Source organism: Mustela nigripes, chromosome 7 (genome assembly GCF_022355385.1).
Source record: "Mustela nigripes isolate SB6536 chromosome 7, MUSNIG.SB6536, whole genome shotgun sequence".
NCBI lineage: Eukaryota > Metazoa > Chordata > Mammalia > Carnivora > Mustelidae > Mustela > Mustela nigripes.
In genome coordinates this window covers 81637883-81657688 of record NC_081563.1, presented here as the reverse complement: position 1 = coordinate 81657688, position 19806 = coordinate 81637883, and the positions used below count along the sequence as shown (strand labels likewise).

The 19806-nt window shown below is 48.4% G+C and overlaps 1 protein-coding gene across 3 annotated transcripts in view; it reads right to left on the bottom strand.

The window, feature by feature from the left end:
* Positions 1 to 19806, bottom strand: part of NPAS2 (neuronal PAS domain protein 2) — a 153228-nt gene that overhangs the window by 15759 nt on the left and 117663 nt on the right. For all 3 annotated transcript variants that reach the window (XM_059406269.1, XM_059406268.1, XM_059406270.1), the window contains exons 8-15: positions 13032 to 13150; positions 12250 to 12332; positions 11414 to 11520; positions 9653 to 9800; positions 7712 to 7796; positions 4785 to 4926; positions 4175 to 4284; positions 2264 to 2353 (exon numbers count right to left, since the gene is read on the bottom strand). In XM_059406269.1, coding sequence (XP_059262252.1) covers positions 2264 to 2353; positions 4175 to 4284; positions 4785 to 4926; positions 7712 to 7796; positions 9653 to 9800; positions 11414 to 11520; positions 12250 to 12332; positions 13032 to 13150 — 884 coding nt within the window. The remainder of the gene's footprint in view (positions 1 to 2263; positions 2354 to 4174; positions 4285 to 4784; positions 4927 to 7711; positions 7797 to 9652; positions 9801 to 11413; positions 11521 to 12249; positions 12333 to 13031; positions 13151 to 19806) is intronic.

Genomic DNA, 19806 nt, shown 5'->3' with positions numbered 1-19806 from the left:
GCAGGGCACAGGTATTTTTAAACTCGTGTTGAACAGCAGAACGTTTTATTTTAAGTGAAGTCTGGAGCGAGGGATGGTGGGGGGGGGCGGCGGGGAGGAAGGCAGGCCAAGAGGTTTTGCCAGCAACACCTCCCCCGCCTCCTAGTTCCATCTCAATCAGAGCATCTCTGGCTTCAGACTTCATTTAAAATAAAAAGTTCTGCTGTTCAACACGAGTTTAAAAATACCTGTGCCCTGCCAGACTGTATCAGCAAAAACTTCAACAGAATGTAAGTGATCAAAACACTGAGCTGGGTTTTTTGAAAGAGAATTTGTTTGAGAAAGTAAAGAGTTCTACCAGGTATGAAATTAAAAACAAAACAGAACACAACACAACACAACACAAAAGCTTCCGTGGCAGGTCCTACAAAGTCAGGAAACACTAGCGACTAGGCCTTTCACATCCAGTAGAAAGGACACTCCGGGTTGCCCAATTGGCTCCAAAGGGAAGCAGGAGGGGGCTGGGCAGTCAGGGAGGGGCTGGCACTGTGCTTCCTAAGTGTTAAGTACTTCTAGTATCATCCTGATTTTCTTAAGGCATTCCAGGACACCCAAGCATTAGTCTCTTTTTCTATTTCTGATCATGGCCTTTTTGAAAAGACCTTGACGCTAACTTACAGACATTTTAGAAAAACAGTATGAAAGCAAAACCACCAGTTACCCAGATAACCATTTCTCAGATTTTGTTTTTTCCCTTTCTGTGAGAGGGTGCAGAGCAGTAACATCCGTGAATGGGAAGAGAGAAAATGGTAGAATCCATTGTCTTACACAGAGCAGGTACGAAAACAGCTGACTTGAAAGGTCAGCATTATGCAAGAATGTCTTAAAGAATGTGGTTATTGTTAAGTTTAATATACCTAACAGACCAAGAACTGTTATTGTTAATTAAAATAATGTTCCATACATGAAAAAATAGAATTTGAAGAAGACCTTAATCACATCATTATGCATTATAAAACAAAGACATTCCTTCACATATGCAAGGCCCGGAAGTTAGAGGGCCTCTCATTTTAGGTGTCTTTGGATGGGAAAAGTTACTAATTTCATACCAAATGTGCCTTGGAAATTTAAAGAGAATTTTTTTTTTCCTAATGAGGATGAATATAGTCGATTTTAATTAGTTGACTCTGGATGAGTTGTTTTTACATCCTCCCAGCTTAACTCTAGAGAGGAGCACGTGCTAGCAGGTGTCTTTCTTATTCTAGGAAAGCATTTGAGACCACTGTTAGGGGGACCTATGTCATAAAGAGTTTTCATCAGTGGTGACAGGTGTGCACCGACACAAAAGTCCACACTTCCGCAAGAGTGCGGCCGTTTGGTGAACCGCTGCTACCTGGGACCGCCTTGTGGGGAGAGAGTGGGACCAAGACCCCATAAAGGAACAGAAAGCAGACACTGGCCTAGATGGAGTGTAGGACAATCAGCTCCACCACCCTCCCAGGCCACGGAATAAAAGAACTGCGGCTTGATTCAGCCAGACCCAGATCCCATGACCCTCATCCCTGTGGATCCTCCAGCTGGCAACCTCCAACCCATTCTTCCAGGCCCAGCTCAGGCATCACCTCCTAGGGTGGGGGGATGGTTTTTTTTCTATTTTCATACTGGTTCTGCAAACACACACCCTCTCCTAGGTCTGTTTATATGCCCAGCCCTCCCCTGAACCCTGACTACTAACAGCAAGGGCTGAGTTACAAGCACCTCTGGGCCCCCGACGCTTGCTCACTTCCCGACCCAAATAGTAACTCACTGACTGTTGCTGAAACGAAGGAATTACTCAGCAAAACCATGATCCTTTACCAAAAAAAAAAAAAAAAAAACCAAAAAACAAAACAAAAAAAACACCACCCTAATGTGATATTTATAGTACTGGACTCACAGCTCTTATAATTTTGCTGTCTCCCTATGACATTTGGCCCAATTTCAACTTTTCCTAAAATAACATAACCAATTTGGAGTCATAAAAAGTAAGAGGAATGGAGAAAAGTGGCAGAGAGATGAACGAAGATTAAGGAAATGATGAGAGCCGGAGGGACAGGTATAGGATGGAGTTCACAGCTCGGCATGACCCACAGGCCCAGGGGAGAAACATTCCCCATCTCAGGATCTTAGATTGGACATATACTTCGGCACAAGCACGTACGTTCCCCTTCAAGGGGCTACCACGTGTTACGTCTTGGGGGAAGGGCAACCACCAGCTTTCCCTTTTCTGGAGTCCCAGACTCACCTGTGTCATGGGGGCAGAGGGGCTCTGCAGGATGGTCTGGGGCAGGAGCTGCTGTGTGAGGTCACAGGACGACGGGGCTGGCAGGGGAGCCTGGGGAAGAGAGGGCGTTTGTTAACAAACACCATTTCTGGGCTGTTCCAGAGGTCCATGGGTGCTCTCAGTCAGCTGGGTTCTTTGGGTTGAAGGAGATGCTCTGCCCAAGAATGAAGAGCTCACTTCTAGAAGGTAGGTTATGGTGTTGCCCTTGCAGGACACAGAGTCCCAGCTGACACACAGCTGGTGAAGGGTACAGCATGCTCTTGACAAGGTCCTGGAGTCCCGTGGGGTCTGTGATGCCTCCCCACCACCATGGGCCCTGCGAGGCCATCGCCATGCGCCGGAGCTCTGCAGGTCATCTCCACCCCCAACCCCCTTGCTTCTGTTCCTTCTGTTCTAGACTCCATTCTTGGTGGATTTGGTTGCTCTTCTCCCAAACTGAGCCGTGTCACCTGAGCTGTACGAATGGGGTTGTGCTAATAGCCAGTGTTGGCTTTGTGTGCGGTCCTTTCTGCCCAACACGCATGCAGACGGACGTGCATTAGTGCCCTGCATTTCTGTAGCCATTCATTCCTCCAGGCAGTGAATACTGGTGCTGTTTCACCCCAGACAACACTGGGAGGCCAGGTTCTGAGGGAGAAATCCCAGGCACAGGGACACCCAGAATCTGGTCTGGAGTCTCCTGATTGCGTCTCCAGCACTGTAAGAAGGGACAAGAACTGTGTCCTCATCAGTGGCAGAAAGTAGTTTTATTGGACAGCCAAGTGCTGGAAGAATGATGTTCATGGTCTTTGCCATGTTTGATTTGAAAATAAAACTTGTCACCCAACCTTTCCAAGTAGGATGTGCATGGAGAGGGCAAGTAGGAAGATGGTATGTTCATTCCCATCCCCAAAATGTCAGTGAGGGATGGGTATGAGGTAGTTGGCAATGATCTGGATATGGCTCCTGAAATTCTGGGACATGTCTCCCATCCTGAGGTGGAGGTCTATGTCCATCTCTGTGGGTGAGCTGTGACCGCTCTGACCAAGAGCAATGGCAGAGGTGACACAGTGGGGCTTCTAAGGCTAGGTTGTAGAAAGCCACGGAGCTTCTGCCTGGCTCTCATGGAAAGCCCCCTCCCCAGACATTTCTTCTTGGAACCCAGTTGCCATGCCTGGAGAAGCTTAGCTCTAAGGCAGGGGGAGGCCCATGTAAGTGCAGGGTGGATTGTAGATGTGAGCACAGATACACCTGGAATGTGAATTTCCCAGCCTGGGCTGGTGGCGCCTCTGACACCAGGCAGAGAGGAGTCAGAACACCCCCCCCACCCCCAGCCCCCGCCATGCTAGTTTTGAATCCTGTGAATGTGAGAAAGGACTTTGCTTTACACCCTTAAGTCTGAGGTGATCCCTTACGAGGAAACAGATTACCATAGAATTGTACATCAGTGATTCTGCATACAGCCAGCATGCTGACTAAAAGGCCGCTCATTCCATGACCTTTTGGAGAGGTCTGGCGTAGATCAGGGACCCTGCCTGATATATGCAGAGGTACATTTTTGTTGACACAGATATCTCAAACATTTCCACTGGGGTGAAACAGGGCTCATGTACCCTCAGAGACTCGGGGGTGTGACCCCTTGTTTGAGGTTTCCAGCTTAATCTTTAAAACTCATTTGGATTTTGCATTCTTTGATTATACAGCTGTGTTGATTTTGGAAGAAAATAATTTCCAATTAGTTGCTAATTAAATGACCTAGCTTCCCACTCCTGCCCACCACCCCACACTCTCAGTGTCCAGGTATAGTTGGTTCTTTGTGAAGAGGTAGCATGCTGTCTTGGGATCTAGCCACTGGGGCACCCCTGGGCGAGAAGTTTCGAGTCACACACATACCGGCATGGAGGCCGCCTGGCTGAGCCCTGGCACGGGGAGCTCTTGGGGCAGCGTGGCCGATCTTGGCAAAGCGGTGGCGCTGGCCTCTGTCATCAGCTTGCTTGGAGTAGCTGTAAGAAAGCAACCAGTCACCTTCCTGACTCACACATACTTACCAGTTTTCTTATCAAAAGAGGGGAAACATGACTATGGTGTACATGAGACAAGGGCCTGGTTGGGCTCTCTGACAAAAGAAAGTCCAGCAAGTTCTGTTAGCCTCCAGCCTCACCTGGGAGCAGACAGATGACAGAAAACCATCCCCACGGCTCATGTCCACCGTCTGGTTCGACCACCTGCCTGATCTCCCAACTCCCAGAGTCACTCAAGCCCAGCTAGGCTATAGGAAGTGAGTGTCCCCTGCTTTCTGTCTGCTGGGGGAGCGGGGAGAAGGGGAGGGCAGGAAGCCCACGGGCAAGGGAGTGAGAACGAGTGTGAATTGGAAGGTAGCTTCCACTCTGAAGCCACGGACTGCCCTCCTTCTGCTCAGGCCCGGGACCCCTTGCCAGGCTCCACCCCCCCATTGCCCCAGGTGGGGTGCCCACCCCCTCGCCATCCATGGCAGATCACTCACAGGCGGGTTCTGACACGGCCGTGTGCGAGGATTTGTGGGAACTTCTGGAGGACGCTGATGGCGAGTGACTGGTGTTAAGGCCCAAGGTGCCCACGTCAAGTGCATTAAAGTGCTGCTGAGGGTCCAGGCTGGAGCCCTTGTCCTAAACACATACGCATATACACACACACACAGAGTCCACACAATTTCAGCATCGAGATGAGGAGAATGAATGACAGGACTTTAGCTCTCTTCTAACTATGTGGAAAAATTTGGAGGGGGTAGGGAGATAGATGGGAACCGTTTGGAAACAAGTCCCGATGTACTGGGGTAGAATATTTGTACAAATGTATCAGCTGGGTGTCTTTGAGAGGCTGGTGGCCTTATATAAGCAGAAACTCTTATGCTTTCTCACCTTGGATTTTGATTTTTTAGATTTTCATAACTGATGTTGCATTTTATTTTTTCCTTCAAACTGTCATCTCACTGCTCAGAATCTTGGCTTTCCCAGAAGGGGAGAAGATGCAAGTTCTAGAAATGAGATTGCTGGGTATGCTGGATTGTTAACACTCCGATGAAACCAATGCCTTTGAACCCTTCGGAGCGCCTCCCGCATGGTCTCCCCACTGCTTCTCCTCAACAGCCTCAGAGCCCCAGCATGGAGAATAGGCAAAGGGTCAATGATCTCCCAACCACTGATTCCTGGATCCCAGGATACCCCTGCTTCCAGTATTGTGTGATGAGAAAACAACAGTGCCCTTCCAACCCTGAGAAGCCATTTTTCCACCCGGGAAGGCTTAGTGTCCTAAGTGAAAGCCAATAGGCGTTAAGATAATTTTTAAGCTAAAGAAGAAACAGAATGCCTGCTCTCCTGAGCCATGCTCCTATCGGGTCACAGGAGGATGGCAACATTCCTGGCATCCATAGGCTGTTTGGATTAGGCTCTTCTATGTCCCATGGTCTTGGGTCTTAAATCTCTAGGTGTGAGTCTATGTGGCTATTCTGTCTTTCAGGTCACGGTTCCAGGGAGGGTGGGTACTGTGTGTGTGCCCGAGCGGAGCTGATACGACTTATGTGTGACCTATCGTTCTTCATGCAAAACAGAATTACAGGATGTGCCTGGATTTGCTGTGCTAAATATCAGCTCAGAGATGCCGCAGCTTAGCCCAGTCTCCCCTGACACACCCTTTGGAGCAGGGGTCCTGGCCCACAGCTGCTTGCCAGTTGTGTGCTCCTAGTCAGCAGAGAAATATGGACAACAATAAGAGTAAGCCCCGAGAGACTTTTCTAGCCATCAGATGGAGCTGCACATCACACCCAAGCACGGGAATCTTCATTTTACAAAAGCATCAGTCAGTGACAGATTTGAAATTAAACACTTGAAGAGTCCATTACCACTGATAGTTTGAAAAACACTGTCTTGGAGCTTTTCCTTTAAAAAGGGCAGCCCAAGATTGTGTTTGTATGTTTATACATATGTGCATGTTTATGAGAAGTTCCCCTGGGTTCTAGGATGTCCAAAGGATCAGAAAGCTCAAGAATGCATTTCCAACTGGATGATGTACACTGTGCCTGTTCATGAGCTGAGATGTATGGGGTGGCAAACCCCTGCCTACAAACAGCTTAGTTCTGTTCTTGGACATGATCCATGATGCATCATATGACAGAGCTGGGTAATAAACACATCCTTAAACAATGACAGGTGTGTTACATCAGGGCGCTGGTGATAGATCACCACACATCACATCACCATGTAGCAAGTCAGTAGGGGAGGCTCGCCTAAGACACGGGCTGCTCTCTTGGCTTTACGGGCGATTTCTCCTTCCCTCCAACCCACTCTCGTGGACCAGAGAGGTTTCATTGTGTTGCTGCTGCTCAGCAGCTCCTGGCTGAAGTCTCTGCGTTCTAGGTAGCTGGGCAGCCTGGAACTCAAACCACATGTCACCAATGGTAAGAGACACTTTCCATCCCTACATTCTGACATATCTGAAATTGGGATATGCCTTCTGACTGATGAAAAGAAGTCCTTATTTCACAGATGAACTGGTAACAGCATTTTCTCTTCCTTAGTGGGAGATAAATAATGGTGGCTCTTATAACAGATAGCTTCTTGGCTTTGATGGAATACACTGCTCCCTCCCTCCCTTGCTTTCTCTACTTTTCTCCCAATATGTGCAACTGCTTGAAGAATGACCTTTGAGGAACAGGCCTCTGGTCTGCTTGCACATTTCCCTCCACCTGTCTGACACACCAGGAGGGAAGGTAGGGAGAGCTTGGCTGGAGGGGACCCGAGAGCTGCCCGCAGAGGAAGGATGGAGGTTAGGTTTTGTGGAGGGGAACACCCCTCCCTAGCAGAGCTCCCTGACACGAAGATGGCTCTGACAGGGCTGTTAACTAAGACCTGTAGACACAGAATTAGAAAGTGCACCTTGCTATTGATGACATGGAGGGTGGGTGAGGGGCAGTCTCCTCGCGGGAGGCCTGGGTCCTGGAGGGAACGCATCAGCCCTTAGGCAAGGGAGGACAAGGGCACCCCAATTATTCCACAGCTCAAGGGACGATGGAATAAACCCCTAGCTTATTATCTGTGGGAGAGATACATGGTGGGTTTATTACTGCTGCTCTCATAAGGATGGCAAGTTGCCAAGATCATGCTTCGAGTCCAGGGGCTGTTTCTTACAGAGCTCTGTGAATTCTAAGCCTCAGTGCCTTCGGGTACGGGAGCTAAATCCTGTGGGTGCTTCTGTCCTTCATCTGAAGGCCGAGGACAGTCATAGCGTCTGCCGCGTAGGAGTATCATGATGGTAAACAAGAGAAAACCCAAGAAACGTGTTGAATAATACTGGGAACATAACAAATAAAAATGTGACTACTTTGATTGTAACAACTCATGGAAGAACTTACGTAGGCAAACATGGCCTTTAGCCATCTGGCAGGGATCAGCGTACCTTTAGTGCCACAGGGTGGACAGCCTCGGGTGGTGGGTCTTCCAAAGCCAGCTCCTGCCTCCTTTCTACCCGGACGTCCGCATAACTGATCAGGAAATCAAGAGACCACAGCTGGAGGTGGGACGTTCCAGATGGCAACAGCGAAGGGCACACGTGTGATACATCGAGGTAGGCCTGTGACGCCCACCCCAGAATTGTCACCATGACAGAAGCTAGTCTTGTCACTTGTTTGAGGAAGGAGTTTCATTCTGTGCCTAACTGCCACTGGGGTGACTTCTAATGAGACATCCAAAATATTTTCTGTTCCAGGATGTTTTGACTCCCTTCTCCTTTACTTATCTTCTCCCCATGCCCTGAAACTTCCAAGCATAATTGTCTTTAGAAACATATCTTCATCTACAGGATAAGGCATGGCCTTTGACTAAGCAGAAGCTTTTCTTAAAACCTACTCAGTCTGGATTGTACGTACTGAGAAATGACACATGACTTTTTTAGTAATTACAACCTTTGAAATTTTTCTCACAAACAAATCGAGAGCTGGCCCCAGAGCCCTGATTTGTCTGTGGGCCCACTTTTAAGATACCGTGGGGGAAATCAATCCATTGTAGTTATGGCCAAAGGGCCCCAGCTCTGGCCTCTGCCTCATGTGTGGAAGAACAGGTTGGCCACAGGGCCCTGGCAAGTGATGGTGTCTCAAGGGGCCTCTGGAATGCTTGTTACCTTATTTACTGACTAGTTTACTCCCAACTTTCTCTCAGAGTTGCTTTCTAAGATTTGAGAGGAAGAGCAGGGTCAAAAGCAGAGTCTGAAGACCAAGATGTTGATGATGTCCAGCCTTCACTGGGGGCAAAAGGACCCTGTGGCTAAGGCCCAGGCTGGGTGGGACTCCTATGCTGTTGGAAACCACTGGCTGCCAAAGTGGTCAAAGGTGGGCTGAGAAGCTAAGATCAAGTCCCCAAGAGTGGCATGCAATGTGATGGTCAGGGTCACTGGCAAGAAAGACCAGCATTTCTCCCCACTTATTAAAACAGAGATTTGCTTGTTGATTGTATACATACATGCATGTGTGTGTACATGGTATCATTTATGTGCCCACCTACCTGCCTACTTGTCACCTTTCAATCATCTATCTCTTATCTCTATAAAACACCGTATATATGTATAGTACCTATATATGTACCTATATAGTATCTGTATATGTACCTATATCGACCTGTCATTTATCTATCATCTATCTATCATGTATATATACATACATACCTACAATATAGATAGCCTTTCTTTCTTTGCTCTGCTCAAATGCTCCTCTCTAGACCAGTTTAAACTGACTGATGTCCTTAAAATTCCTGTGTTAGGGGTAAAAAACCCATGAATGACATTTCTCCTTTACCTTTGGGAATTGTGACCCTACAGAACCTGCATCTAGGAGAGGTTGGACAGACAGCCTCCCTGGGATGCTTAGCTCACCCACCCTGGGATGGGGGCTCCCCGAGGCCACCAGGAACCGCCAGGAACCCTCTCCCTCTGGCAGCCAGGCTCTATTCCCTATGCTGCCTCAGTTGCCAGCAGGAGCTTTTAATGAATTAAAAATAGAGGGGACTAGGTCTATGAGTGACTTAGAGGAAAAATTTTAATTTTCTTCTCCAAACAGTAACAAGGGAAGGCTGGGGGTTGGATGGAGATGAGGGGAAAATGTGGAAGTAGGTCAGTGAAGCAGTAACTCTCTAAGTCACATTCTGGCAGCCTGAGGAGGGACACATCGAGCCCTCAGCCCAGGGTTGGGGAACAGAGATGCGTGTGTCCCTGGAAGGAAGCTGAACTCTGGAGACTACTCTGTGAACCGCAGAGGACAGCCCAGGTCCCACTGAGGAATCCAAGCCCAGGGCTCGCTTGCTCCCTGGCAGCTGGGACTACCCGCGGGCGCTTGCAGCGCCCCCTCACCTGACGACCGAGTGTGTGCACACGATGAACTCGGGCTTGGAGTTCCACTGGTGGTACGTGATGTAGTAGTGTGTCTGCAGCCAAATCCACTGCTGCCCTTTGGTCAGAAACCGGTAGCAACAGGACTTCCCTTTACCAAACTGCATCACTGTGGACAGAAAATGGACTGCCTGTAGCAAACGTGAATATGACAAGGATCTCTCCCCCAGAAGGTACTGTTGGAGAGAAGTTTTTAGAAACACCGTGCCAAACGGCGTGCTCTTCTCCAGGTGTGCCGTACTTTAAGGGACTATCAAGATCCCGGCAAACGTTATTGAATTCTTAAATAAGGCAAAAACCATCTGCACGCTTCCCTAGATGCTCACAGGTTTAAGAGAGCCTCAGGTAAGGGCAGATTCCCAAACCACTGTTTCATGACGAAGAGGCCTGGGTTTGCCTGCGGCAAGAGCAGAGCACGGGAGAGACAATCCAGATACTGGGAGAACTGGGCCCCAATTAGACCTGACAGCCTCCAACCTCCACATGGATTTGGCGGCTGTCAGAGAGCAGGTCATGATTCATCTACGCCATCCTAAGCTCGGGACCCACTGCTGTGGGGCTGCGTGGTGCCCCCTAGGGTTAAGTCTGTCAGTGGGCTTTTCCGGAGGGGTGGGGGGCAGGGCTGGAACAGAATGGGTGCTGTTGGAGGACTAGCCTGGGCAGGGCAGAAGGTTGGGACTGCGGGTCTAGGGAAGGACAGGTTGGGTCACTGCCTCAGTGCCTGTGATTTAGTACCTCTTTCTGCAAACGCTTTACAGATACCACAGCTGGGAAACTAAAGTGACAATGAGAGCTGCTGTGTTGGAGACTGTGATCTCCGAAGGGGTGAGAAGCCCGGCTGAGCATGGGCGTGGGCTCCACAGAGGGAGAAAGTCTGGCCTGAGCCCTGGGCCAAGTCTTTCAGACCGTGAAGGGAATTCTACCCCCATGGTGGCCTTGCTCCATTAGAAGGGTCAGAAGCAGCCAAGGCTTGAGGTAATCCTGCTTCTCAAAGTTTCATGGGCCCACGAATCACTTGTGGGGGATGGGGGTCTTGTTAAAATAGACGTTCTGATTCCACAGGCCTGGCCTCTCTCCCCATCAGGAGTCCTACCTCCTTTTCCTCTGTCCACCTCTTGTCCTCTTCTGTGGCAGACAGCCTTCTCTGATTCCCTCCCCCCAGCTGGGTGAGTCCCCCAATATCCTGAGCACATCCCCCCCAGTGCAGTGACAGCATCCTATAATGTCACTTATTTCTGCTCTTCTGTTAGACCTTGTTCCTGCAGAACAGCAAGGAGATTCTGATCATCTTTATGTCCCAGGTCCAGCTCAGTACCTGGCCCATAGCTTGTGACCAGTATATGTCCCTTGACAAAAAACAGTGATGTTGAATTAGTATTTTGTCTTTGAAATGTATTGCATAACTTAGAAAAAATGACCATCATTATATATTCTCTTCTGTCAGATTAAAATAGCTTGCATATCTGAAAGGTATGGGAAGGTGCTGGTTGCGGGGGTGAGGGTGGATGGGAGGAGGCGGGGCAAAGTCAATTCCAGGTGGAAGCACAACCCTGGGCAAACCACAGAAGGACCTTTACCACTTTCCTACATCATTTCGGAGAAAACGAAGTTTTCCTTCTCAGAAAGAAACCAAGTAATAAATTGACTTCCAGGGCCCAAGAGTCCTACTGTCGGGGCTCCGTGGACACCTTTGGGCCTTGGGGCTGGACGTGGGATACTCACAGTGCTGGTGGCACCTGGCCAGGAGCTCCAGATCGTCAATGTGGTAGTAGTCATAGCCCGAGGTCCCCAAAACTTCAAAAGGCAGGTATCCTATGATCGGAGGGGCTCTGCCATGCAAAGGGTACAGCTGGTCAGAGAGCAAGGACCCTGCCCGACTCACGATGGCAGCACCTCCATCCAGAGAGGGGACACTATGCACATTTAATGATCAACACAGAGGCCTCATTTCTCAACAACAAGGGCAGGAAAATAATTTTGCAATGGTTCAAACCAGAGAGGCTGTTTTTTCCAAAGTGCTCAGACTTTCTGGCATTAAGATACTCGGTTTCGTTGGCATAACCTGGGTTAAATAATAATAAATTTTATCATTATTGAATAATTAAAAACAGCTATAGATTGGGTCAGTCCAATCCCAAAGCGTAAAAAATGTTAAAGGGTAGGGAGGGGAGATTTCTCACCCTTAGAAAGAAAACTGAATTAAAGGGACAAATGGGTGCTGAGAGAAATAAGATGTCAAGTTTCTCTCCTATCTGCTCCTGCCTTCCTGGGAACTGGAGCGGGTCCCAAGGGGTGGGTGAGGGATCCCAAGGATGTCCCCGGGCTGTGGCATCTGGCTCTCCCAAGACGCTCTGACCCAAACACAGAACACATCCACGGACGACTTGCAGAGGAAGGGAAGCTGCCTCACTCTTGGCCGGGAACAATTTTTCCTGCTGCCAGAAAGCCCTTCTCCCTGAAGGGACCGGGACCGACTTTTCTCTCCCAAGGAGAGCCTGGCTCTTGCAAACAAACACTTGAAAAGGACCCAACCCAAATATGTTTTTCTTTTCACAAACCTGTGATCCAGAAATAAAAATTTCCATTCCAAGCTATGCCTTGAAGTGAATTCCTCTAAGGGTTCTTCAACTATGCACATTTCCTGTATTAGAAGGGGAAAAAAATGTTGCTCAGGGTGCCAGAAGCTCACCCTAGGTTTGTTCAAAAAGGCATGGCGGAAGGGTAACAGAAGTTAAAATCATTGAGAGCAAGTCTCCAAGCTGTCTTGGACTGAAACTCATCATCTGTAGCTAATTTCAGTATTAGCTGATACTAAATTTATTTCACAAGCTGGGGAAAAACACCTAAGAGCCAAAATGTTACACCACTCCCTTCCCATTATCTAGAAGTGTGGTAAACATGTGGAAAATGGCTCTTCATCTGAATTTGAATGACTAATTTAACTCAAGGTTCACGCCACGGATGTTAAAGCAATCACAGGCCAGAGGATAGACAAACCTTTCCTTCTGACACTGGGTCCCCACCTTGGCCTGCCCTGAGTGGTATTAATGTTGGCGGAAAAGGTAGGAGGGTCGACAGGGTTGCAAATGAACCTATCGGCCAGCTGGGCTGAGCTGCAGCTGACTCTGCCTTCCAGCAAAACAGCTTGTAGGAAACCGGAGTGAAGGCAAGGGGCAGGTGGGCCTGTCACGGGCATAGAAGCCAGACATTGCAACTTTTCAAAGTCCGTGAGAGCGTCATTGCAGTCTTATTCTTTCTCATAAAGGTGGTTCATTAGCTATAACTAAATATGACTCAGTTGTACCAGTTCTACATGAAAAATCCTCTCCCCGGTACTTGCCTTTAAGAATTGGGGCGTTGCCAGGCGAACGGTGGCGATGAAGCAGACCTCCTTTCCCAGCGGCACCCGGCAGGGCCTTGAAAGGGTGCTATCGAAGCCGTTACAAGAGGGGCTAGGCACTGGGGTGGGAGAGAACAGACAGTTTAGGCCTATGTGGCACGGTGGCCGACCCCTACCTGGCATCACTGTCAGCCACACCGCGCTCAGGGCTTCCCGAACTATTCACTCACTTCCTGGGCCTCAGGATCCGGGGTGATCCCCAGAGGCCCACAGTGGTCACCACAAAGTTGCTGGTTCTGTAGCTCTGCACAGAGGGAAGACCTGTTCACAAGCGCCTTTTTCTTCTCACTGGGAAGTCTGGGAAGGCATGACTTTCCTCAGTCCACAGAGGAGGCCGCAGAGGCCTGGAAAGCTCACAACCAAGGTTGCTCAGAGCCATAATAATGGAGTGAGGACGCTAAGCCAGGGCTTCCGACTCCAAGCCTGGAGTTCTCCCAGGGCAGAGAGGGGATGGGGCTGAGAACAGGCCCCCGCAGGCCCTTTGAGGAGGTGCCAGCTGGTACCGGCCGCCATCTTCCCCAGGAGCTACAGACCTGGCTTCACCGTGACTGTGGTGAACTGCTTTACCTTCTGGGCCAGAGAACAATTCTGCTATGTTAGGTGGAGTATGCTGGGTGGGGAAAAGAACCCTGTTAAATATGAGGAAAGTTGGTGGGCCATGTATATGGAATTCTCGAACTTGGCTACATACTAGATTCCCTGGGGCCTTCCCTGCCCTCCCAGCTGCCCAGACCCCACTCCCAGCTCCACTAATCCAGGAACTCTGGGTGGGAAGCATAGGCACTGGCACTTTTGAAAGCCCCTCCCGCAACATTTCGTACCACGAGGCCAGGATTGAGGATCATTACGCTAGATAATCTATACTACCTCTTTCTTTTTCAAATGTAGTTGATTATATCCTGAACCAGATCCTGAATTCTGAGTACATTTCTGAACTGGTAGATTTAAACATAGCTGTGTTTTCCAATTTGAGAACATATAAAGCAACAGAAAATGAAATGCATTCTAAAATGAAATCTGCGAGACTTTCTTTGGATTTTAGCTTTCCAATAATTTTTGTTTTATATGTTCGTAGGTTTCTAAGTGATTCTATAATGTGGTCTTCTAGCCACTAACATGAATAAATTCATTTTACCAAACATATTCTCTGAATGCATTCACATACATATCAATATGAATGTTTCCAAACATGAATATAAAGGGGGCAAAGTCGGAAGTGGTGGTCCCTAGAGAGTTTACATCTGTCATTAGTCGGCTTAGACTTCATGTGTGGGGTGAGCCAAGGCACTCACCCAGGGAAGAGAAAGCAATCCCACAGGGAAAGGGTCTGCAGATGTGAACATCTGCACAATAAAAAAAGACATTACCACATTTCCCAGATGTGAAATATCCTCTCTGTTTGAAGTGGAGAGACATCACCTGCCAGATAAAGACCTAATAAAATTCTCCCTACTCTTTCAGAAATTCTAGGTCTTCTAAGCAAACTTCCGAGGACTTCTGGGGAATTTTAAAAGACAGTCTCTCTCATTTGTCTCTAAACCATGCGTCTTGCTGGAATGATCCATGGGCTCAGTCAGTAAGTGCCAACCTTGGTGATTCACCATGAGGAAGGCAGGGGGATGGACAGAGCGTGGGGTAGGGAAACCCCAGCCCCTAACAATTTCTTCAAGCGTCAGAAACCATGGAAATTAAGTGAATGTTCTGTAGAGCTTACTGCTGGCCTGGCTGTCTCTCAGTGCCGTTTTATCAGTCCTTTTAGAACTGCTAAGGTTTTAAAGATGAGAATACTCCCCGCAGGGGAAATTTCATTATTGCTTACAGCCCGTGCCAAAGAAGCTAGCTACTTTACAGAGGGCCCCAGAACCAAGCAAACTCTTCTTCTAAATGAGCTTTCTCCCCCAAAACCTGAAGCAGCTGAGGGCTTGATCAAAGGTGATGGTAAGTCAAGGATGAAAGTTTTAACAGAGGCCAAGGGGGAAACCTTGGGGGAAGTCAAGGGGAAGAGGGTACTTGAAACAGCTTGCTGACTGCGTTTCAAATGACTTCTCTTCACAGCAGGAGCCTTCTAGCTGATTCTGGAGTCAACACAGAAGCAAACTGCTCCCTGGGACTTCATGGGAATATTTAACACTTAGAATAACTTCTCTGGCACTTCTTATCCCAAGGTAGTTAAAAAACATTAATTAAGGATTTAATTCGTTGTTTCAATTTAAGTAATAGAAAAAACATATCTAATTACAGCTGGCTTCCCGAGCCTTTAGGAAGGATTGCCCGGTCGGTGCCGGCGCAGCCCGATCTACTAGCCTTCTCCTTTCTTCCGCCACTTCAACACACACACACACACAGCACTCATGCCACAGATAAAAGCAATGATGGCTTGCTACATTTTTTGTCCTGAGGGTCATCTTACTTGAAATTGACCTTCCTCTTGCCCAGAGCTAAAGAGATAGGTTTCCACTATGGCAGGAACTGGGTCTAGTTCTCTGCCTTCTGCTCTGAGCTTGCATCCTGCAGGCAGCAGGTGCTCCCCATGTGTTTGTTGAACGTGTCTCTGATGAGATGACCTTCCTTTGCACATCCAAATCACGGCTTAAGTCCCAGCTATGGGAAGGCACCTTCCAATCCCAGCCAGCGACTGACGCACAGACCTTGAGACCCCCACCTTCCCACCCATGGCGCCCTTTGGGCAGCCCAGCTTGGGGCTGCTGGTGGCTGGCTCACAGTGAGAGGGTGCCATAGAGCATGGTCCTGGGTCCCACTGGCCCTGGGGCTAGCTCACCGCCCAAGTAGTGCATTTATACTGGTCAGAAGACCCTGGGTAAGGTCTGCTGCAAATCAGCGACAGTGGACACCACTCTGAAAACAAAACCAGTGGACCTCACGCTTGGAAAGACACAAGAGGGTGTTCTGTTTCTGTTCTTCCTACTACTAAAGGGAACCATGGTGGGGATCAAGCCCCTCTTTGCTCCTGAACCTTTCATCACAGCCTCTAATTTTAGAGACCCTGAAAGAATTTTCCCTTGGGCTGGTATGCCAGGGATTCTGAACACAAGAGAGCCCCGAGGTTCTTGGAGAGAATAGGAGTAATTAAAGTCCATCTCGCTTGGCACCTGGGGTTGGCTTCCAAGTCTGTCTGAGGACAAAGGTGACCTCCCAAATCAGTCATAAGAACATAAGGATGACGGTGGGGGCAGGAAGGTCTCAGGTGGTATGAGACATGTTTGCAAAGGGTAGGAAAGAACGGGGAAGAAGTGAGGTAGGGATAGCAAACCCAGCTCACAGCAAAGGAGCAGAAACAAATGGAAAAAGCGGGACCAACTGTTCCTCAGTACTGGTCCAGTCATCAGGCCTCAACAATTAAGTATTCTGATCAGAGATGGCCTGCTCATGATAAATTAGTCGCAACAGCTGTAGGAAAACACACTAATCGTCCACACGGAGAGTGACAAATCACTTTCTCAGCACTTCTCAGAACAAATGGAAATTCAAAGCCGAAAGGTGTCCAGGAAGACATGAAACCATCAGGAGGCCCGCTAAAGGAAGAAAAATGTTCTTAAATCTCATTTATGATAAATGTCCAAAATGTCTGGGCAAGAGTGTTGGAGTGTTAAGGAAATAATAATTTCCTGCACATTCACAAGAAATCCTCTCCCAGTCATTTAGCACTATTTTCAGGCTTTTCTCTTTTCTCTGCACAGCACAGAGTGCTTCGCCTGATGGGTTCTCAACAGCCAGGTCACAGGGTTCTTGGGACAGCCACAGCAAAATAATCCTGCCCGGGTTTGGGTGCCGGGGCACTGCCTAACTTGCACCAACCAGTGCGTGCGTGGTTCATGCTTTCTTTCTGCCAGTGCAGTTTGGCATCAGAGAGAAAGAACGAGCTTGGAGACAAGCTGAGAGCCACACGAGAGAGCTAGGGATTTGCAATTTGCTGGATTGAAAAAATGACGCCAATGGGAAAATATATGTCTCACTTAACTATCTCTCCTTTCCCTTGGCGTTCATTAATTACAATGAGTATTTTTCGGGGCCTGGAGGTTGTCATGGCGTTGACAAGATATCCACCAGATGGCTGGTGTGGATGGAGCCAGATGAGTCGTAGACTCAGGGAAGTGAACTTCTACAGGCTGTCGTCTCCTGTCCTCCAAGTGGACGTCTGGTGCACATTTTTATCCCAATGATAGCACAACGTCTATAGGACTGTCCCTGTTCCCAAACTGAAGCAAGTGGGAGCACGTGTCTGATAAATGACCATTCCTCACTGCCCCATTTCAATGTGGGCTCTAGATGCTCAGGCAGGACAATGTCCTTGGGTAACAATTGTTCTTTATTGCGATCTTAATTCCTCTGCTATCTTATCTGGCAGCAATGGCCACTGCTAGTGGATGTGGCACTTCCTCGCTGGGGTGGAGGGGACACTCTGCTTCATGCTCTTGGGAGCCTGTGACCGAAGAGACATTCCTTCCTGTGCTCAGCTCACGTCTCCATTCTCAGTGAGTCTGGTGGGTGTGGCTTTGTTCCCCTAACTGAGAAATCTCAATTCAGCTCAGGGAAACAAGAAACAAAATCCCCAAAGCCCTAAAATGAGGCAACCTACAGAAATCCCACGGAACATACGGAATCGAGTGTTGTAAGCTAAAAAGCCTCCCTTTCTGCCAGTATTTCAAATCTGGTTGTGTGGTTAGAGGCGAATAGGTAAAATGAGGGCAGGGAAACTTTTATACTCTGGTGTGTGGTTTCTGGAAAGCCCAGAGTGGAATGTTTGCTGAGGGTGACCTATTTGGAACCACACCAGCAACTTTTGAAATACTGCTTTCTGGATTTCAGTCGATGCACATTTAAATCCAAGTCTGGGGGAGGAGCAAGGGCTTAAATAGAGAATTGCCTTCTTCCTGGCACGAACTTCTCTTTCAGGAACTGGAACCTGTTTATTAGGACCTCTTAAAGCAAAGACTGTTCATTATGCCTTGGAAAATCATCTGGCTGGTTCCTTTCCCATAGAAGTGGGGGGTGGGACTGTGGGACCTGAGTGGGGGTTGGGAGAGGACCCAGGTGCTCTTCTGTAGAACTAGAGAAGGAAAAAGATGATGAACAGTGTATTTGTTCGTGATATCTAAAAAAAAAAAAAATCTGTTCTGGGACAAACATAGCTCCGAATAATCTAATTTCATTTCAGCCCCATTCTGGAAATGATGTGAAGAGCAGAGGTAGGCCAGAGGCTGATCCCACCAGTGGTCCTCTCTGAATCTCCAGGCCACATGGCCGAGAGCACACAGCAGGCTTTTTTTTTTTTTTTTAAATGGGAAGAGAAAGAGACCTGTGCTTCTGTATTGCAGCTCGGATTCCTTCCAGAAGCTTTTCACAGACTTGGTTAGAAACTGTCCTAAAGTGAAACAGTTCTAGGAAAGCTCTTTTCTTGTCCCATTTCCCAACACGTACTTCTTCACATTTATTAAACAATCTAGGTTAAAGATGTACAATCCTGTCTTATATCCCCTCCCTTGTCTTCAACATCTGTAGCAGATGATGAAGTCCCAAGGAGTGACCAATATGTGCAAACGTGAAGCAGGGGAAAATTCCATTTTGTTGATGCATTTGGGCAATGGTGGCTGTGTCTGCCCAGCCATGGGGAACGGAGAGGGTTCAGAGGTACAGGGGTAAGCTGGCATAATCGGCTGGTGAATCTAGAAATGTCCAACCAGAGATTAATTGCCTTAACAAGGGCAAAGGTGCTTCTACGTCTCTCCACGCCCCAAATTCCTAACCCGGTCTACTCCCACCAGTGGCAGGGCAGACAAATGCTGAGCAGTTATGTGGGGTGGCTGGCAAGCAGGTGGCATCTTCATCTACATGATTTAAGGGTCGCCAAAAGCTCCCTCTGGATCCGTGTCCCCTGTCTTCCCTGTACTGGAGCTGACACAGTTCCCCTTCTGTCCTTTGGTGTAAGGCCCAAGGGTTCGTATGGATGGTTTTCGAGTTGCAGTTTGTGTTTAGGTCAGCTTTAAGGCAAACTGGGTGATCAAGTGAACAAGAGGCCGGGAAGAGTCCTGGTGGGGCACTTGAGTCAGGGGTCCAGTTACGGACCTCGGGGAGCACCCAGGGAGCCCAGGTGGTTAAGGAACTTGATGTGGGTGGCAGACCCAGAATGGGGAGCAAATGGAGGCCAAAGATGACCACACACTGGCCAGGTCCTATTGCTTAGTTCTCCCAGGGCAGACAATTCACAAGTCACTGGAACTGACACAAGGGCCAGTTTTCCCAGCACCTACTGAAATGGATTTAATCTTCACTTTGGAGTCAAGGTCAAAGTGTAGTGGGAGCTCTGTCTCTGGGTGGGCTCTGGGGTCTGTCAAGGAGAGCTGTATTTTCAGTTCTCAGAGAAAAGTCTGATTTCTCTATGAGTCAAAAGTCGGGTCTGAATCTTGCTGCTGTCCCCAGTCACCTGTGTGTGTGGGGCCAAGATCGCTGAGCCTCAGTTTAGGTCAATGTACTTGTCAAGCTTCATTAATGTACCAGGTATGGACTGCGTAGGCTCATGGAGGAGTAAAGGTGACTGTCCTTCCAATAAATAAATCTTTATTTATAAAGATGAGAGCCTTGCATCTTCCTGACAGGCATCAAAGAAGAATGGACCAGGCCATGTTCCATAAACTAAAGAGCCCTACAGAAATGAGAGGACTTTTCCCAATAATGGGCCTGAGCAGAGTTTTCTACA